Source organism: Falco cherrug, chromosome 15 (genome assembly GCF_023634085.1).
Source record: "Falco cherrug isolate bFalChe1 chromosome 15, bFalChe1.pri, whole genome shotgun sequence".
Taxonomy (NCBI): domain Eukaryota; kingdom Metazoa; phylum Chordata; class Aves; order Falconiformes; family Falconidae; genus Falco; species Falco cherrug.
This window is the reverse complement of record NC_073711.1, coordinates 22,752,766-22,772,276: the sequence shown is the minus strand read 5'-3', so window position 1 is coordinate 22,772,276 and position 19,511 is coordinate 22,752,766. Positions and strand designations below refer to the sequence as shown.

The 19,511-nt window shown below is 49.2% G+C and overlaps 1 protein-coding gene across 5 annotated transcripts in view; it reads left to right on the top strand.

Moving 5' to 3' along the window:
• Nucleotides 1–19,511, top strand: part of EDA (ectodysplasin A) — an 81,744-nt gene that overhangs the window by 57,604 nt on the left and 4,629 nt on the right. For 2 of the 5 annotated variants that reach the window (XR_008735283.1, XM_055727676.1), the window contains exons 3-7: nt 9,529–9,558; nt 13,104–13,283; nt 14,622–14,656; nt 15,066–15,117; nt 17,989–18,119. Coding sequence is in view for 4 of the 5 variants with exons in the window: in XM_055727676.1 (XP_055583651.1) it covers nt 9,529–9,558; nt 13,104–13,283; nt 14,622–14,656; nt 15,066–15,117; nt 17,989–18,119 (428 nt within the window). In the remaining variant the exon portion in view is untranslated. The remainder of the gene's footprint in view (nt 1–9,528; nt 9,559–13,103; nt 13,284–14,621; nt 14,657–15,065; nt 15,118–17,988; nt 18,120–19,511) is intronic. The other 3 variants (XM_055727680.1, XM_055727679.1, XM_055727678.1) reach the window with 3 other exon arrangements.

Here is a 19,511-nt window from a genome sequence, read left to right as displayed (position 1 = left end):
TTGAGGAGATCGGTCAACTTGGTTGTTCTTTACGTTGTATAAAGTGATGGAAATTCCTGTTGCAGGGCGTAAGATACCTCTGCCTTACTTGAGAAGACAGCAAGTAGTGATTTCCAGCAAAGCTCTGGCTGTTGGAGAAGCTGAGCTGAGGTTGTGGGGTGATGGGGGGGGGGGGGGGGGACACGGACACGACCCTGGGAGGTGGCTGGATCCAGCCCTCTCCCCCAGAGCGGGACCAGCACCGTGACAGAGGTCACGGCAGCAGAGGTGACAGACTTCTAAAGGATGGTTGCTGTTTCAGCCTGGTTCTCCTGCAGCCCTGCCCCTATGTTATTCCTCATGCCAAAAAGCCCTTAGGAGATGTGCAGGGCTGGTGGGTCTCCAGCACGGGTCCCTTCAAACAGCAGCTGATGACCCACGAGTCATACTGTCCTTTTTAAGGTGGAAAAACTTGGTAAATGTGTGAGAGCAATTCCAATCTTCCTGCTCCTTTCCAGCTGGGGCAGAGGGTGGTCACTCACCAGGGCACCTTTCCCTGGAGCAGCAAAGCAGGTGGTTGGCTGGTGGTCTCTGGGGTCTGTCTCTCTTGCTCACGCTTCAGTTCCGATCATCTTGAACTGCAGTAGCTAAAGATTTTTTTCCTTTTAATACGATTAAAAATTGGTATAATTTACATCACAACCTACTGTCGCTGTTGGCCGTTGTCTCTGTGTATTTGCATTTAACTGTCCTCCCATTCCTTATGAGTTTTACCAAATTATTCCTAGATGTGAAGAGTCCTGGGTTTTAATTGTCAAACCCAGCAAAAATGTCTCTATGAGTATTGGCAGGAGAAAAAAATCAGAACTTTGGCAACAACAAAAAAAAACCCTGTTACGTGATGAGATCTTACATCGTCTGAAGCTGTCTGAGGAAGAGAGATTGTGGCTCTCTGGCATCTAGTGTCGCTCCAGGGACTCGAGGGATGGGGCAGGGCTGAGCTGTGACTTCTCTCCATTTCTTTTTAAGACCGATAAGCTTGAACTGGGGTCTGGTGTATGGGATCAGAGGAACTGGGAGGGAGCAGGCTACTGATCCATGGAGCTCCTGGAGCAGCATCTGATCATCTGGATGACACATGGATGTAGGCTTGTCCTTTGACGGATTGCTCAGAGGAGAAGAGCAGTGAGGCAGCAGAAGGCCACTCTCATGCCTAGCTCACAAGAGGAGCGATTCTCAGGCTTTGGTGTTGATGCACAAGCTTTTCTCAGACCCTCTGGCCAAGCAGCATAGGGTCCCACAAGTGTCAGGGGAGACCTCTGTGTGGGATACTTCCCCTGGAGACATAGGCAGACACAGGAAAAGTCCCTAAAAGAGATGAAGAATAGCTTCAAAAAGTGGATGTAGCCAAGGGAGTGCCTCAGAAGAGTAGAAGATGAGCTGCAAACTCTTCTTGATCTGTCGGGTGGAGGAGGCTGGCCGTGAGCGTTCGGCAGTTCGGTCCAGCACAGGGGTGGGGTATCAGAAGTGTCAGCTGTGAACTGGCCCCCAGCCCGTCCAGGGACTTAGCAGCCTATAATTCCAGAACATGACAGGGCTTGCCACTAAGCAAAGGCTCCTGGAATGCAGGGCTTGTGTTCCTGCCGTGCACGCAGCCTGCGCGCAGCGGAGGCAGAGCTGGGGTGTCCTCCAGGCGTGACTCTTGGCCTTGCCCTGGAAGGAAGGTGCCGTTAAGTGAAGGACGCAGAGGGAGCGCTGTTTTATGGGATGCCATCGTAGAGCATCTCAATTTAAGATGCTACCAGAAAAAGACAATTAAGGGTGACTGTGTTCACACATGAATTTTGAAGAGTTTAAAAACAAAAATTGAATTTATTTCAACAAAATTGAAAGAAAAGCAGAGAGAAGCAACGGTGGTGGTTGAGAAAAACTGGACGGCCCCGGGCTCTGCCTTCCAGACTGATATATCAAGCACCACTGTTTCATCCTTCCCCCACTTTGTACAATGAGCTTCCCAATTCTGTTACGTAGTATAGTCACTATATTCTGATTTATGGAAATTAGTACTAGCCTTGTACCGCGGACATCACAACCCTAACTTGTATTCAGCCATTCTGCCTGTAATTCGGGCAGCATCTTTCCTCCACACCTGGCAGAAGACCTCCCTTCCCCATCCCACCCCCCCACCCCACCCCCCCGAAAACACTGGTAAGGCATGCCAGAAGTTTTAAGTAGTGTGCAATGTATTTTACTTCTGGGATATTTTTCTTGATCTATAATTTATTATATTTTCTAAATGTTCTGGAGTAATAATACCAAAGCTGCTCTTCAGGTTCTGTTGCCTTTTTCTCTGGAACTGGTGAAGAAGCACTTTCTTTTTCAGGGAAGGGAAGAAATTCATCTTGTTTCAGTATTTGTATTGCTGACTGATATTTCAGTAGGGTCCAAGAAGCTTTCATCTGGATAGACCGAATTTCCTGAAAATGTTGAAAACATATTGGTTCCAAACCTCCCCCAAAACCACATGTTCTAGATTAAGCATGTGTTTGGGAGCTAACATCCTTCTTTCCCCAACTCCACCATAGTCTGGCATTAATAACGCTGCACTTAAAAATATTTGAAAAGCCGTACATATCTCGTACCCATGTGAGTGAAGTAAGTGTCATTACACCGGTTCTGAAATGAAACAAGTGAGTTTCAGAGGTTTGGCTAAGGTGGAGGGGTTTGATCTTATGCATTGGGACAACTTGCATCAAAGCAACTAGTAGCTTCTTCATTGCCTAATTTTTTTTTTGATGAAGCTAGCAGCTTCATCACCTGAGCTTTTCTTTCCACCCCCTCCACCTTTAGGATCGGTCAAATAGAGATAAAGTGGTTGATAGGAGGCTTGATGGGCAGCACCTCCTTAATACTTGAATCCTCATGGTGGTTCCTTCTGGTCTCAATGTCTGTGGAAGCTGATGGGACTGGTTAATTCCCAAGCATGGCTCGGGAGCGGTAGCATTTTCATAGCTGCTCAGCCCCTCCTTTTTTTTTTTTTTTTTATTTTTTTTTTTTTTTCCCAGAAGCCCCAAGTGGCAGAGAGCTGCCTTCCTGGAGAGGTGGGCATTGTCACAGTGGGGGGGGGGGGGGGGGGGGGGGGGGCGGGCGGGGGGCACTTGGTGGTCAGAGCTTTCTATGAGGGATGGAAGCAGCCTGCGTTGTTGGCTTAGACGCTTGAGTCCTGGGACAGCCATCTGCTGTACTACAGAGCTCAGCTTCTGTTCCTTCCCCATTAATAATGGTATCGCAGCTAATGTCCGGGAACTCATTTCAAATTCTGCTAGCTAGCTATTCCCCAGAAGTTACTGGTGGAATTGGGCAGTATTTAGAGCTTTTCTGGGATGTAGTAAGTGGTCTTTTTGTTAAACCAGATGGTTAGCAGGGTTTGGAAAAATACTTTACACAAATTTCCATAGCTGTTGAGAACAGTGATTATTAAACCTAATATTCTTCTTCCAACTACAGCCAAAAGCTCATACTTCAAAGAAAAAGCTGCTTTTTCTCTTTTTTTTTTTTTTTTTAAAGTGCATAAAGACAATGTAGTTTTGAAAATGTGCATATAAGGTAAGTCACATAGAGCTCTCCACTTCTGTTTTCGTCTTCAAAATTAAATGTTCATCTTGAACGTAGCTGTGGACTTCATGACTTTAGGTCACCTTATGCTTATTTTACGAACGAGTGAGAAGTGATGTGGCATTTCTGGAAGATGCCAGCATCTCATGAATCATCAAGACTTGTGACTGATGCTGTTTGCAACCTGGGATGTGGAAAAACTTCTCAGTACCACCACCTTCTCATCTCTCAAGGGTAGAGCAGTGATGGTAATGTGGAGATGGCTCAGTTGTATGATCTGGTCTTGCATATTCCCCAAACCAGAGTCCTGCTTAGGTAAGAAGACTGATGATAAGCTGTAGTAACGTAGTGCTGGGAAGATGGAAAAGGGATGCCTTAATAATCCTTAGGGCAAGCAATGAATGATGAAAACGGGATGGCACAGCCTGTAGAGGGCATGGTGGTGGGTGCAGTGTACCTTTCCAAAACTGGTTGAACATCTTGAAGACATCAGTAGATGTCTTTGCTCTGAACTGAACGCGGATGCTGCTAGAACATGGTGGTGGCATGCGTTGACTTTGTTCTGCTCTTGGCAACTGAGAAGCTGAGAAAGCTCAGCAGCCTTCCCAGGTATTCGTCCTTTGTTTGACTGATTTCTATAATGGTCAACCTTTTATATGTTTTATATAAAATAAGCGTAATTACAAAGATCTGTTCCCATCAATAAAACCAGTTTGAACTGTTTTGCAGGAATTTAAACTATTTCTTGTTAATCCACACACACAACTAATAAGTGAACGCAGGGGGGTTTTAATATACTATTTATATCAGCATATGTCCTAAAGAAGTTTTTGATATTTTTGTATTTATAGTAAATCATAGCAGCGTGTAGCGTGCAGAAAGAAAAACTGGGGACGGGGGGGAAAGTAAACTCTATTAATCTTTATGAGAGCAAACATGTCATGTGTAATATCCTTGGGTTGCATCACCATCTGGTTTTTTTTCTGAGGCGCTTGGAAATGATCCAGCAGATGCTGGGGCTGCAGGAGCTGGGGGCTAGAACCTGCTCCCTGAAGCATGGTTAGATGTCTTCTGGTGCTTGCTGGGCCACAGCTGTGGTTTTACACAACAAAAGCCTCATCTATTGCAAATATTTCCTTCAGCTTAAGTGAGAAGCTTGCGTCTAAGTGGGCTCATTGCTGAAACACGTGGCCATGGCGCTTCTGCTAGAAGTGACTTGGCATCGCCTGGAGCCCTGCCCAGCGGGACGGCTCTGCGGGCAGGCTTGGGGGGGGCTGGTATCGTACAGAGCTGTCTGTTCCTGCTTGTACCTTTCCCTCAAAGCTTACCACTCTTGCTGGTTTTGTATTCCCTCCCTTTCTGTTATCACGCCCTTTTATTTTCCCAACAGATGTGGAAAATAAGCTTTTGGAGAGGTCTAGGTCCCAAGCCCTGTTCAGAGCCAGGGTCTTCAAAAGGCCAGCTCGCAGTGATGCTGCTCTGCTCTTGCTAGGGAAGCCCCGTCCTGCCCTGCAGAGCTGGGCCGGCAGCTGACAGAGCTGGCCTGAGTTATTGCAGCAGGAGTCGGTGGGCTTTTCCTACAGGAAATCCAATGAAAGAGATGATAAATTTTAGAAGTATATCAGGTAGCTAGCTTGAACTTCTCACGTCGGGGTAGCAGCCTGCTTCATAGCTTAGCAGCTACGTCTTTAGTAGCTAGGCAAAAAGTACCCTCACTGCTTTCCAGAGGGACTGATGAACTTTTGAGGGACTTTCAAGCAGTGACCCGTGACAGCGGAGGGCTTGCTCTGAGCCAGAAGACCCCCTCCAGACCTGTGCTGCTGCTCCTGGAGATTAAAAGAAGCCTTCTCATTCCCAGCTTATTAGTCTTGGCGAGTGATTTGCACACATGAGGACATGCCAGCGCTGTCCTTGAGGCCCTAACAGGTCTTCTCCCTCCATGCCCATCACCACAGCCTTCCCCAGTGCTCATGGCCAACCAGGCGAGCTCAGCCTGACCATCTCTTGACCTTCCCAGGAGCCCTCCTGTGAAACTGTTCTCATTTAAATTCATTTTTCTGTGTGTAGATGATCAGGATTGGCGGCATTTTTCCCAGGATTTTCACCCCCACCTACTGCGTAGCTTCCATATTGCCCCATGTCTGCCAGAGGTATTTCCACTGAGCCATGTTTCTGTATTTCTGCCTTTCCTGGCTTTGCAACAGCAGCTCAACATGTGCAGACGTTGTCCTCCACAGCTCCATCTGAGGAGCTCCACCACCCAGCAGAAAAGTCTATTATTCCCCACGTATACATAATTCGTAGGGCTATGCATTTTGTATGACTGAATCTCATTCCATGCTTATTATCCAGAGCCATCCAGCCTGTCCTCTCTCATATCCCCGTCCTCCTCTCTGTTAACATGCCCTGTCAACTTCCCTTCTTCTGCAAAGCAAGGCTGGAGCGAGGGCTTGAGGATAGCTGACAGCTCCTTCAAGGAGGGAATAGAGCATAAGCATAAACTTAATTTCAGGTGAAAGGCAGGAAATATGGAAGGGGATGGGCTTCCCTAGGTCTGGGGTCTGGTTTGGCCCCAAACACGAGCAGACAGCACGCGGAAAGGAGGTGGGGGGACAGGGGGGATTAGTAGGAAGAAGTACGAAAGTCAAGTGCAAACATACGGAGAAAAATAGTCGTGCCTGGGTAGCGGTCACGCTGAGTACCAGCAGTCAAGACTGTGAACTTGACCTCTAGTGCCTTCATGATAGATACTTAAAGGGATTCATGAGGAGCAAAGGTGATGCCAGAAAAGCAAACTCAAGGTTCATTTTGTCAAGAAGGGAAAAGAGGTGCTGGGGAAGAGCTGACCGGTCAGGTTGCTCTCAGGTCCCAGCAGGACTGGAACAGATCCGCAGATGCACCGCGGAGAAGCCCCTGAAAGCAGAGAGCGGTAGCAGGCCACATTTGTCAGTGGAGAGTTCTTCAAGTCAAACCGAATCCTTCAAGTCAAATCCGTTTCCTTCTACTTGTGGACTCCAGAGCTGCAGCAGGTATCCTGTAACTTGGTTTTTTATAAGGCTTTGATGCAGTTGAGGAACATAGTGCCATACGCCTATAATCTGTATCTCGGAGAGGAAAAAAAAAAAAAAAAGCGTCTTCTTGTGGACCTTCCTTGGAATCAGGTCATCTAATGGTCTCCGTGAAACGACAGTCAATAAATGTGGGTAGTGTAAAAGGCTTTGTGACGGGGAGCCCCTCTGCTGGAGAGGTGGGATGGCGAGGTGGGATTAACAATGTAGGAGAACGCTCCAGGAAAGCCTTAACGCTTGCCTGACTTGCAGGTATGTAACCTGCCTCGTCAATGAACAGAGAACCAGTGGGTGGTACGTGTTCAACCACTGCAGCATTTAACAAGCTTTATTGCTCAAATGTTGGGGTGCAGCCTCAGAGAAGCATGGCAGAAAGCATTTTTTTTTTTTTTTTTTCTCCTCTGCACATAGCTATTGGGGCAGCGTATGGCAAGTAAAGTTTTCCAGCCTTGTGCCTCAGCTCCTTTCATCCTGAGGGGAACGTAGGGCTGATTATTTCGAGGGCACTCAGCTTCTCAAACTCACTAGGAAGCTTTGTTACTGTTTTAGACTAAATTGAGAAAGAGCCCATGAGTTTACCATTTTGAGCAAAAATGAGGAAAATTCTGTCTTCTGGCATATCGGATGAACCTTATGGCTCCCTGCTACAATTAAATTATCCACCCCCTCCTATTGGGAGACGAACAGATGCAAACCCCAGAGACTCAGAAGCTCCCAAGGCTAATAATACTGTGTTTTTTTCATGTCAGAAGTATTTTTGTGTTTGTCGAAAGATTCACTTGCACAGCCGTAACATCTCTCTCTGCCGTGCCTGGAACAGATGCGTGTGTTGTAATATAGACTGTGAACATTGACATCGCATGTGGTTCTCATTCCTCCCATTCATCTTTGAAGCTAATTGGTTCCATCCATTTCAAATGTGTTTGGCTCGCCGCAGCTATTTGTACTTTCACTCTGGTTATAGCACTAATGGTGTGATATATATAACATGAAATAAACTCTCGTGACTCCGAGGTCTGAAGAGACACATACACAGCACTTGCATTTAGCTTGCTGTGTTGTTTGGGTTTTTTTAAATGAAATCCTCCAGACAATTTTTTTTTTTGCTTCACTGAAAATGTTATTAACTAGCTGATGCCAAGGATGAGGGCCGGTGGAGATCACCGGTGTGATCACGGCTCATTCTGCATCGGCGGAGCTCAGAAAATGCCAAAAGAGGAGCCTGTCGATTTTGCCACACATCAAAGGTTTTGAAGATCATCTGCTGGTGGTGGACCTGCTGGCTGGCTTCGGTGTTGCTCCCTGGCAGAATGCTGGGGCTGGCATTGTTAGAAACCGAGGTGTTGTCCTAGCGACGTGTTTTAATACTGTGTATTAAAATTAGCAGGAATAGTAAATTAGATAATGCCATAATAAAGACATTCCTGTGAGGGCGGCGCTGGCAGAGGCTGCCCAGAGCAGCTGTGGGTGCCCCATCCCTGGGGGTGCTCAGGGCCAGGCTGGACGGGGCTGGGGGCAACCTGGGCTGGTGGGAGGTGTCCCTGCCCATGGCAGGGGGTTGGGGCTCGGGGGGCTGTCAGCTCCCTCCCAGCCCAAACCAGGCTGTGATGCTATGACAGTTTTCCTGTGACCCAACAGCTTAGTGTGGGTGAATTCATATTCCCGTTGAAAAGGCATCAGTAAGGTTATTGAATATTTCTCGGGTCCTGCTCGCATCTTTCCTCTAACCAGCCACAGGAATGTGGCACTCCGGTGCTGTTGCCTTTCTCTACCACTGCAGCCCTGGAGCAACTTCATTACCTTCCATTCGTTACAAGTGTATCTCGGTTAAAGGTGACTTCAGTCTTTGGTGTGTGTTTAAACACAGGTTTTAGAGGGATTTCACTGATGAACAGCAAGGAAATATTGGGGGATTTTTGCAGTTCATCCCCATCCATGATTAATTTTTGAGGAAGTGATGGAACATGTTTCACGCTTCAGCTTCTGCTCAAGAAGTCATGTTTCTCAGATTCACTATAAATGTTTTCACTTCTTGCTAGGGAAGCTTGTATTCTCATTGTTTAAATAAGCTAGTTCATACTAATTATTTGCTTTTGTTTTTCCTAGACTTTTATTATTATTTTTAAACAACTTGGCTCACAAGAATTTGGGTTACTGCTCTCAGCTGAGGGCCGAGTCATGCTAACTTTCTTCTTCCCTGTGCTCATAGGGGAGTGAAGTGTGCCAGCTGTAAATGCTAAGCTTGGCACGTCAGGCTTATTGAAGACAATTCAGGTACGGCTGCAGAGACCACAGATGCGTCCATTGTCCGCTGGAAAAATAATCTGCTGCCCAGGGTTGTATTTTTAAATGGCTGCTGTTGAGTCTCAGGATTTCTTCTGCTTGGAGGTTTGATGTGTTGTGCTTCTGTCAGCGACCCCAGGGGGTACATATGGCCAGCCTGTGGGCAAAGCTCTGAGCGGTGCTCTGCTGAGCTGGTATCTGGGAGGAAAGCTCTGGCTCAAAGCTGAAGAGCATCTGTCACCTGAGCTTCGCCGCTGGCCATCAGCAGGTGGCTTCACTGTCTTTGCAACAAAGGGGAGAGCTGCCCACCAAAACTCACTCACTTGTGCTACACCAGCCACGGGTTGCTAGCTTGAGAGAGGGTAAAGCAGATCTGGGTCCTGGTAAAATCGTTACAACTTTGCTGTAATTGTTTGTAGGAAGCAGAAGGCTCTCCGTCTTTGGCTTACTGGTTTTGTTGCCGATTTTGTTCCCGCTCTGGAGAAGATACCCCGAGGCTCAGTGGGTGTTGATGGCAGTGGGGATTTTCTAAGATGAAATGATAACTGAATTTCACTAGTTTTCTGGTTTTTTTTCTTTGTAGGTCCAAGTTCAGTGAAAAACAAGAAAAAGGGTAAGTCTGAGTTTTGATTTCATTTTCCTTTCCAGGCTGATGTTACCCAGCTACGAATTCTCTTTAGCCAGCCCAGAGGAGAAGCCAGCGAGAGGTTCCCTCTCCAGGCAGGGCAGGGACTGACGTGGTGCGTGGTCCCACGGTGCAGACCGTCCGCTGCTCCCATGTCCCCATGTTGCTGTGGCAGGACGGTGTGACCCAGCGGTGGCAGGGCAGCACAGGTGCTCGCTGAAGCCTTCCTTAAAAGCCAAAGGACGTTAATGATGTTGTATAGAAGTAATCCTGAAGACACTATAATTAAATAGTTGAGCAGAGTTGAGTTATATGCCAGCTATCGGGAGCCGCTTGCTGCAGGTTGGGGTCTCCTTCAGACCCACCAAAGTCAGTGCAGAAACGCTCTGCATCTCGCTTCTGGATGTGCCGTAACCTCAGGAGCATCGCTCTGTGTCTGGCCTGAGTTTTGCTCGGCCCCATGGGTGTTTTGTCTGATTTTGTTCCTCAAGCTTTTTGCAACGGATGTTTTTTAAAACATGTGTGGATGAGTGTTGCGACTTGGGCTATTCAGGAGGCAGCCCTGTGTTTCTGTGGGGTGTCTGATGCCACCTTTGCTTGCGTAGGACTCCTGGGGAATGCTTACGGTCGCTCTCACACCTACTTGCTACCAGGATCTTGAGCGAGTCAAGGGATCCAAGTTGCTTTATAAACTGATCCTCAAAAGCACGCTGCAGTCTTGATTTCAGGGAAGCACAGGCAGATTACCGGTTTTTGCTCCTTGTAACCATCAAAACATTTCTGTGCATGTTTTAAAGTGCCTGTTCGCTGCGGGGTGTGGGTGATGAGAAGCACAGCCGCTGTGGGCAGCTGCACCGACACAGGGGCTGGAGCGGGCGCGGGCGCGCAGCGCGTGCTGGTGGCCAAGCCTACGCAGTGAAGCACTGGCAGGTGCAATGCCAGCTCACTGCTTACTGCCTTACATACCTAAGGTGTAGTTAACTAACAGAACAGCTAGCTGTTCGGTGCTTTGCTGTGTCCCTTGAGAGACCTCCCCACGCGTGCTGGGAGGCAGCCGGGGCTCCAGCCCACCGCCAGGACCTGTGGGAGCAGGAGTGGCCGAGCTCTGCGTGGCTGTGCTACTTCAACAGCACGTCAGGTCACCTTTAATCCTTGGATACAACCTCGAAATGCACAGCTGAGAAGTTGAGACAGGTCACGGTTAGTTTATATTTACTCTCAAAAGCAGCATAAAATTTTATGTTTGTCCTAACAAAACTTTGAAACCTTAAACCTGTGTTAAATCGGCCAAACTAATCGCAAGTGGTGACTGTGGTACTCGTAGCAACTCTGGAGTAGCAGGACACTCTCACAGAGCTGTATTATATACAGCTATAGTGCTGTATAAAGTAGTTTAATGTTATGGTGTTGTCACATGTAATTTTTTTGAGAGTTAGAGCTTATTGTTTGGCAAATGATGAGTAAGGAAGACTTACTGGTTCTGCCTGCTCTGAGTTTTGGAGCCTGCCTAGTGCATGTGGGCAAAGACGGAGACTTGGCACACCGGGATGTGGGTGCTGGAGACCCTCCCTGGAGAGCTGCTTGTGGTGGGCTGGGGTCCCCCCAGTGAGAAGATTAATTGAAAGCTTTATACATACTGAATATCTATTTTTTTTGCCTTGTGACTTTCCTAAGTGAGGTTCTATTAATGCAGTAAAGTAGCTGAAATTACTTGAAGGAGCGGAATGCACGGAAAATAAAGTGTCCCTGTGCGGCATCAGAATTATGTGCAATTGTTTTACTGCTAAACTAGCAGCTCATTTAGTAGCAGACCAGATTTCTGAGACAGATTAGTTAAACCAGCTGTAATGTGTATCCCTCCTGGGAAGGAAAGCAAAGAGTGACAGCAGCAGGATTCCTGACGTGGTGCGTATGATCCTTCATTCAGATGGCCTATATCAGAGGGGATGTGAGTGAGAAGAACTTAGTATGTGTGCTTTAGGGGAAAGAGGTAAGGTGTTTGCTTCAAGGTGATCATTTCCAAAGCTAATCATTGTCCCGAGGAGGAACAGGAGAACTGCTGGATTAGAGGAAGGCTGGCTTGTTGCCAGCTCAGATTTGAAAGCACGGCTACTAATCTGGCCAGAAATACTGCTGCAAACAATTTGTCCCCTTAAGCCTTTGCCCCGTTTTTGTAGGATACCAGCATTACTTTCATTACCCGTGCTTTCTTTAACTTAGTTTTCTGCACATTGAAACTAAACCGCACAGTTGTCCCACGCCGATTTCCACGTACCCTTGTTCATGGCTAGCGGCCATCTAGAGATTTCCACCACTGTGCTAACTAAAATAGATGTTTCTTTCCTTATAGTTGTGTTCCTGACAAAGAGTAATATTTAGTAGAGAAATGAGTACATAAACGTACTCAGAAACCATTCCAATAACCATTACTTCATATCCTAACTGCTGCTGTCATCTAATTCTGTCCTTAGAGCTGACTTTGTTTCAGCAGTTGAAGCAATTTTGCTAAGTTAATCGAGCTCTTTGTCATAAAAGCTGTTAAAAAGTTGCATTTTAAGAATGATGTCGAACTAACATAGTTTCAGTCAGGGGTCTGGAAAACGAGCACAGGTCAGGCTTTCCCTGCAGACCTTATTTCAGTCCATGGTGCCCAAGAGTCATTTTTACTTACCTGCTTGTGCTGTTGCTCTTCCTGGGACCACGTAATGAGATGTGTTTGAGCATCGTGGCCATTCTTCAGTGCTCTCATCCACCTAATTGGGTTGGTCCTTCCCATACCCCTCCATCCAAAGCTCAAAATGCACATTTCATTATTTGGAGGCATTGTGGCATCTCAGCCCTTCGTCCATGTGAAGGGCATCCTCTGGGTGCCCACACTGCAGTGGCGGCGATGCCTCCTGCATCCCTGGGTGCTCAGCTCGGAACTGCCCTCTGGAGGCACCTCTCCCTCAGACCGGCGATGGAGCCGGGGGGATTCTGTGTTAATGCCTCCATATCCAGCAGGTAGAAAAGACTGCAACTGTTTTCCATCAGAAAATGGAAAACTTGAGAAACTGTGGAGCGGTTCGTTATGACTTCTAACGCTCCAGCTTGCACCATGCTGCGCTGCAGCGTGCAGCTGCTCAGAGGGAGCACCCCAGCCTTGCCGTTGGGGTGCACCCAGCTGGGGGGGCTGCCTTTGGGGGCTGCGGGACCACCCGTGGCCAGAGCTCTGGGGCAGAGACCATCTGAGTTTCCGTCTCTGGGGAGGCCTTGGAGAGCCCACGTGCCTCATTTAAATGTAATTGCATGTGCTGGAAGGAGCCTGCAAGGCGGGGACCTGCTCTTCCCTGCCAGCAGCATCGTCCTCAGGGTGCAGAGCTGTGGGACCCCTACCCCAGCTGGCTGGGTGCTCCTCCTTGCCCCTGCCCTCCAGCCAGCCATGAGCCATCCCCAGTCTTCTGCTTTCCTCCTTCCCACGGATTTCCTGCAGGTAAAAGACCTTCCTGCGCTTGGTGTGCACACGAACTAACGTTTGACCTTCTATTTTTCAGGTAAGAAGGCTGGTCCTCCAGGGCCCAATGGTCCCCAAGGGCCACCAGGTCCTCCTGGGCCCCAGGGTCCCCCTGGCATTCCCGGCATCCCCGGGATTCCCGGTACAACCGTCATGGGACCACCCGGCCCCCCTGGCCCCCCAGGCCCTCAGGGACCACCTGGACTGCAGGGCCCCTCAGGTGGGTGTCCCCCTCTCTGCTCACAGCCTTTGCACACTGGGGGGACGCAGGAGGTGCCATGGTGGCACCGCTGCTGTACCAGCACATAAAAACGCTCCAGGTTTGCACCTGAGGACAGAGGAATGTCTGAAGGCGACGGTGCAGCATCGCGCGTAGGACTCGGGTGTTCCTGGGCTCGTCCCTGCACCCAGGGGGGACGAGGGGAGCAGCAGAAGCTCCACAGCCCCGTGGGCTGCACGGTGGGAGCCCAGTGCAGCCGTTCACGGTGCGATGCTGCAGGCGAAGAGGGATGCAGAGAAGGAGCAGCAAAGACCTACGGAGCCTCAGTAGCTTTTAGGTGTCCTCCTGAAGTCTGCCGTAGATCGATTTCCATGTGCGCAAACTGGCTGCAGGGTGGCTTTTCCCAGCGGTGACTCGGTGTCTGGGTTCATTCCTCCTGAGCTGACCCAAGGCCGAGCTCTGCATCGGGAAGGCTGACACTTGGCACAGCCATGAAGCCGGCCCAGGAACTGCAGGAGCCCAGGCAGCTTGGCCCCCGTACCGGCCAACTAGAAATACATTTGTCTCCTGCAGTTCTTGGTTTCATTTTCCTTTGTTTCTTTGTATCTGCACCATATTGTTTTCTGCATGGAGTCATGTGCCAATGATTTTGTTGAAAATCCCTGAATTTAATAATTCTTTAAAGTGCAGATTAGTGGAAGTTCACGTTGGTGTTGGTTGGATATATATGAACAGTCTAGTATTAACAAATGTATTTTCAGAGAAACCAGGACTATTACCCTATAGCTCACACAGCTCTCAAAGGAACACTTGGTTGACTTCTCCGTTTCTATCTCCGAAATTGCCAAAGCAGAGGCCAGGAGCAGCATGAGGTCCTTAGCACTCCAGAGTGCTGCCCACAAGCATCTCCTCTTTAATAGAGATTTGGCTCTCGGAGCAAAGAGATTTCAGCGTGCAGCTTGAATGCAATGAATGACCTGAGTTACTGCGGAGTGAAACTTGTAATCTTTGCAGCCAAGAGGCTTTATTGCCACTACCGATCAGGAAAAGGGTTGTGCACTTTTTTCTTCTAGTGGAAACTGGTTGAATAACGTTGGGGAATTTTGATGATCTTAGACAGAAATGCAGGAATAAACCAGGAAAAAGTAGGATGAATCTTTTTTCTTGTTTGTGTACTTTTTAACACAAAGCTGTGCCCCATACCCCTGCTACTTTCCTCCTCCGGTTATAAATGGGGTTTTAATGGTTCTTACGGGGTAAGCGAAGTTTTTTTTGTAGGAGTGTTTACTGCAGCTCTTTCAAGCTTCCTCTTCAATGGTGTGAAATTGCATTTTGCAGGTGCCACAGACAAGGCCGGCTCCAGAGACATCCAGGTTGGTTGATCACCTTTCAAGGGAAAAAGCCCAGCTTTGGCTGGATCTTTGTAAGCGTTACCGGCTGTGTTTGCTAACGTTCCGTTCTGTGGTATAGCTCTGAAAGACACCCACTGCTTCCTGCGTGTGCTAAGTCATAGATGCATTGGGTGACTGCCTGAGCTCACCCTTTTTATTGCTCAAAAGAAAACCATGTTAATCTGGCTTGGGCTTCTCGCCTCTTCTCCGGTACTTAAATATGCTGTTGTCAGCTGCTCTGATCTTTTTTTCGTTTAATAAAAGCATTCATGATCTTAAGGCACTGTCATGCCTCTGTACTGCTCACCAGGGCTGTGGAGGTGTGTCGAGTGGCTGTAAAATGGTGCGGTGTTTCCCATTAATTTTAAATCCCCTGTGATCTCGTTTGCAGCCAGCTGTGGTCCACCTCCAAGGCCAAGGCTCAGCAATCCAAGTGAAGAATGGTAAGGATCTCATGATATTGGCTGTTGCTGAAAAGAGCCCAGCCTGCACCTGTAGGCTCATATCTGGGTCTGGGTCCATCCCGTAGCACGACACCCCAGTTATCCCCGCGGCTGGCCTCGCTCCAGGGTAGTCTGATTCCCCTGCCCACACCCCTTTAGAGGAGTCTCCATCCCTGCTTCCCCTGCACTCCTGTTTACCTCCCAGATGATCTCTATCCTGACCTCCCAGCAATTCTGTCCTGCCAAATCTCCCTTCTCCTTGATCTCCAGACATGTGCTGTGCCTCCTCCAACCTGCTGTCCTAGCAGCGGTCTTCCTCAGCCCCTCGATGGCCAGCCTTCTTTCCCATTGTGTTCCAATTTTAAGCCCTCAGTGTATCCTTTTCCTGGCTTGGCCCTATTAGCCTGTGTTTTTCTCCAGCTTCCCCAGTAATTTATGGCAGGGGAAGGCACAGCTGTAGCATGAGGGCACAGAGGTGCACAGCCACCGGCTCCTCCTGCGTTACGCTGCGCAGCCCGCAGCCTCCATGGTCCCTCGTGCATCTCTGTCCCCACCGACAGCCTTTAAGCTCAAGTCCTGCCAAGCCATTTCACATCCACAGGCAGCTCTTTGCTCCCCTCCTTCCTCCCCAAATCCCTATCCAATTTCTGCTCGAGTTCCTGCTCTTCTTGCCAACAGCTGGGTCTCATTCATTAGCTGCTGCCTCCCTGCTCACGATGTCTGGCTGTGCCGGAGAGGAGCTGGCTGTGTTGTCCCCATCCGAAGCCACCACGTGCAGCTCCCCAGGGAGCACGGGCAGCAGCCCCCGTGCTCGTCCTCCCATCCCAGAGCTGGGGGGCTGCAGTTCCCACGGGCTGGTGCAGCAGGGATGGGGCTGCAGGAGCCGTGTCCACCAACCTCTGTCCCGTGCATGGGATGACGAGGGCTGGCCAGCGCTTCTGCTGAAAGGCAGTTCCTTTCTTTCGGTAGATGCAAGCTGTGGGAGCCGAAATTTCTGACGGTTAGGGAAGTATGCTTGCAGTGGGGTGGGGGAAAGCTCCCCAGAACAAAAAGGAAACCGGCTGTTCCTGAGAACAATGCGAGGGAAAAGATGCTGTTTTGCTTATGTTCAGAAAGTAATTATCCCTTTATTAATGGGAAGGCTGTATGTTTACAGAGCGTACGCTACTCTCTAAGAGGGGGAATTGCCCTGTGAGTGTGCTTCCCTGCTGCTCAGGAACAATCTGACGCCGCGAGCCATTAATGCTGTCCAGCTGACAGCCAGCAGAAAGCACAGCCGGGCTGGCTTGCGACCGGGGGCAGGGAGCTGAAAAGCAGATGAAGACTGGGAGGAAAAGAGTTGATAAAAAAAGTTTGATGAAAGGAGACACCTACAGAGAATGGCTCTGTTCCGGGCTCGCAGCAAAGGTGTCCTCTGGACCTGCGTGTTGGCCCGTCCAGAGAGCAGAGATCCCCTCGTCTTGCTAGTTACTCCAGTGCCAGAGGACTGGGTGGCGGATCTATAAATCCCTGACTGTGTTGAGGATCCCAGTTAGGGGATAATGTGGTGTGACGTGATGCAATTTCATACTTCGTTGTTATCTTGGCTTTTAAAAACCTAGGAAATGTAATGACAAAGCATTTGTTACAATAATGCTAGTTACAAAGTCAAGAATGTTGAAGTCAAGGAATACCAGAATTAAAAAAATCGTTTGTGTAACCCTAAGCTGGCCTCCATGCACAGATGTGTCCCAAGAGACAGTGCAGTCCCGTAGCTGCACATGATTTTTTTACGTAATAACCCTTGTCTCTTTTGCTGCAAGGCCTGGTTTTCTTCTGGGGATGACCTCAAGGCTTGAAGCGGGGGTGAAGGCTGTATCATGATGCTTCTGCTGAGAGCATCTTCCAGCCCAGCAGCACTGAGGCGGGGGCAGACAGACCGGCCACGTGTAGTCCCACTCCCATCAGACAGGAATCCCGTTGTCATCCTGGCCTTGCTGTGGTCCTCATGGACGTATCTGCTGATGTTGGTCTTCAGCACGCTGTCTGCTGAAACTCCGCTTTGTTTAGTGTGGAAGCTGGGGAGAGAGCGGTGGGGAGGGGAGGAAATGGGATGGAAAGTAGAGGAAGAGATTTAATAGTCTCAAGGCTGTGTGATGTCAGCTGAGGGTCTTTTCTTGGAGAATTGGATCCTGGTCCTACCTCCGCTGCCGAGTTTATTCCGTGCTATCAGGGAAGGCGCCAGTAACAAAGTTTTTACAAGGGCTGTGAACAGATGCTCTTCAGGAGGTACCTGAAGAAGTGCTGTTATGATCGCAACTGCCAGAAGTCTTTTGGGATCTGCAGCTGAACATACAAAAAATAACATGAAAAATCAGCCCCTGGCCTCTCAGGTGGATTAACAAAACTTGGCAAACACCTTACCGTACTGGCATTGATTTCCATGTGCCGGAGTGTCTTTGCTTTGGCGTGGGGATGATACTGGGAATGTGTTTCCAGGCTGGTAAAACACTTAAATGTGATACTAAGCTTAGCGTAGTGTCAGGAGGAGCAGGCTGGGCTGTACCCCGCACAGGGCAGCACAAAAGGCCGTACGCCAGTTTTCAGGGGTGAGAACTGCCCTTGACAAGGACGAGCAGAGATGTGGACGAGTGGTGCTGTGCACCGCACGGCATGGGTGTCCGGCAGCAAGGGGTGGCATAGCTGTAGGGAGGGGTCCAAACGGACGCACCCTGGGCTTTAATTCTGGCATTTTCTTACCGAGTTCCTTGACTTTTCAACTTGAGTCTGTGCAGCCGTTGTGTATGAAACCTTGCAATGTCATTGTATTTCTGTGCTCCTGCGCTTTTCATTCTGATGGGTACTGAGTGACTGCCGTTTTCTCATACTGAGATCTTTCAGGTGGAGTCCTCAATGACTGGTCTCGCATCACTATGAACCCCAAGGTGTTTAAGCTGCATGCCCGCAGTGGGGAGCTGGAGGTACTGGTGGACGGCACATACTTCATCTATAGTCAGGTAGAAGTGAGTACGGTCCTAGGCCTAACTCCTATTCTTGTGTTCCAATGGAAGCCTTGCATGAACCACGAGAGGGCTCCAGACAACTAGCAAATGCCAAGAACTTGTATGTACTTTTAACCCCTTCGTGCTCTAGGAGATGTGTGTCGGAGGAAGACCTTAGCGGTTTGAAGTGCAAGGTCACACATCACGCCGTGACACCAGCTGCAAGGGATTAGTTACCAAAACACAGGCACAGCTGCCCAGCCAGATCCCACATGCCACCAGTGCCTTTTTTTTTTAATTCTCCACATTGTCTGTCCACTCATTCGCCAGCCCATCTAAACCTCCTTGCAGGGCAAGGGTCCTGGCAGGATGCTGGGCTCTGTGCTTAGAATGAGGTGTAAGACCAAAACCCTGACACCTCCTGATTGTTTCGAAGCCTTGTCACTCTTTGTAAGCATAGGACTCTCAGCCTGGGTGGCTTGGCCAAACTCCAGCCAGGTAACTCCATTTTGCCTCCACCTTTGTGTAGCTTCAGACCGACACGATGTGCCAGCAGCTGTGCCATGCAGCAGGGCGGCTCGGCTGCTGCCTTAGCTGGTACCGACGATGGATGTACAGACCTGCTCCTGTAAAAAAGGCTAAAGAAGGGCTAAAGTAATAAATCACTGTATTAGGATTTAGTTTACAGCTAATTAAGGCATCATTTCCTCTCCCCATTCAAATGAAATGCAGGAGGTGGACTGTCATTTGACACGCTGCTGCCAGTGTCTTGCAAATCTCTGACCAGAAGCGCTGTGCTGCGAAGCTCTCCCCTTCCGAGGGCATGCAGGGTGTCCACCCACCTGTGGACGGAAAAACTCTTCTGGGGCAGATTTTAGCAAGGCAAGAGAGTTTCTGTGTGACACCCACAACTAAGCAACTCCCACCTTGCTCCAGGCTTCTGATACCCCCTCCTGCTCATGCTTCGCCTCCATGCAGCCGGCAGCCCCGCCGGTGCCGTACCAGGTCGGGTACGGTGGGCGCTGGGTGTCAGGTTAGGGGCTCTTCCACAGAGCTGGTTACGTGTCTGGTTTGGATGGGGACAGGAAAACTACGTGAGCCAAAGGATAAAGGATAATCGATTCCCGAGTGCTTAATGCTAATTGCTGGCCACCACATTGTGCCTCTGAAACCTTTGTTATTTGTAGCCCATCAAGGAGAAAGGGGGCTTAGTCTCGCATAGCTTCTGTGGTCGCAGGGTGTAGACTAAGAAGAATTAGCAGATGCATCCAAACTGGCTGGTTTTCATCTGTCGGGAAGAAGCAGCTCCCTGGGACTGACTTCTCTTTGGACAGGTCTTTCTCATGCATCCCGCAGTTCTTCAGAACCGGTGTGTGGGAGGAGGTTAAGTAACGAGTCACGGAGCCCTGGGGA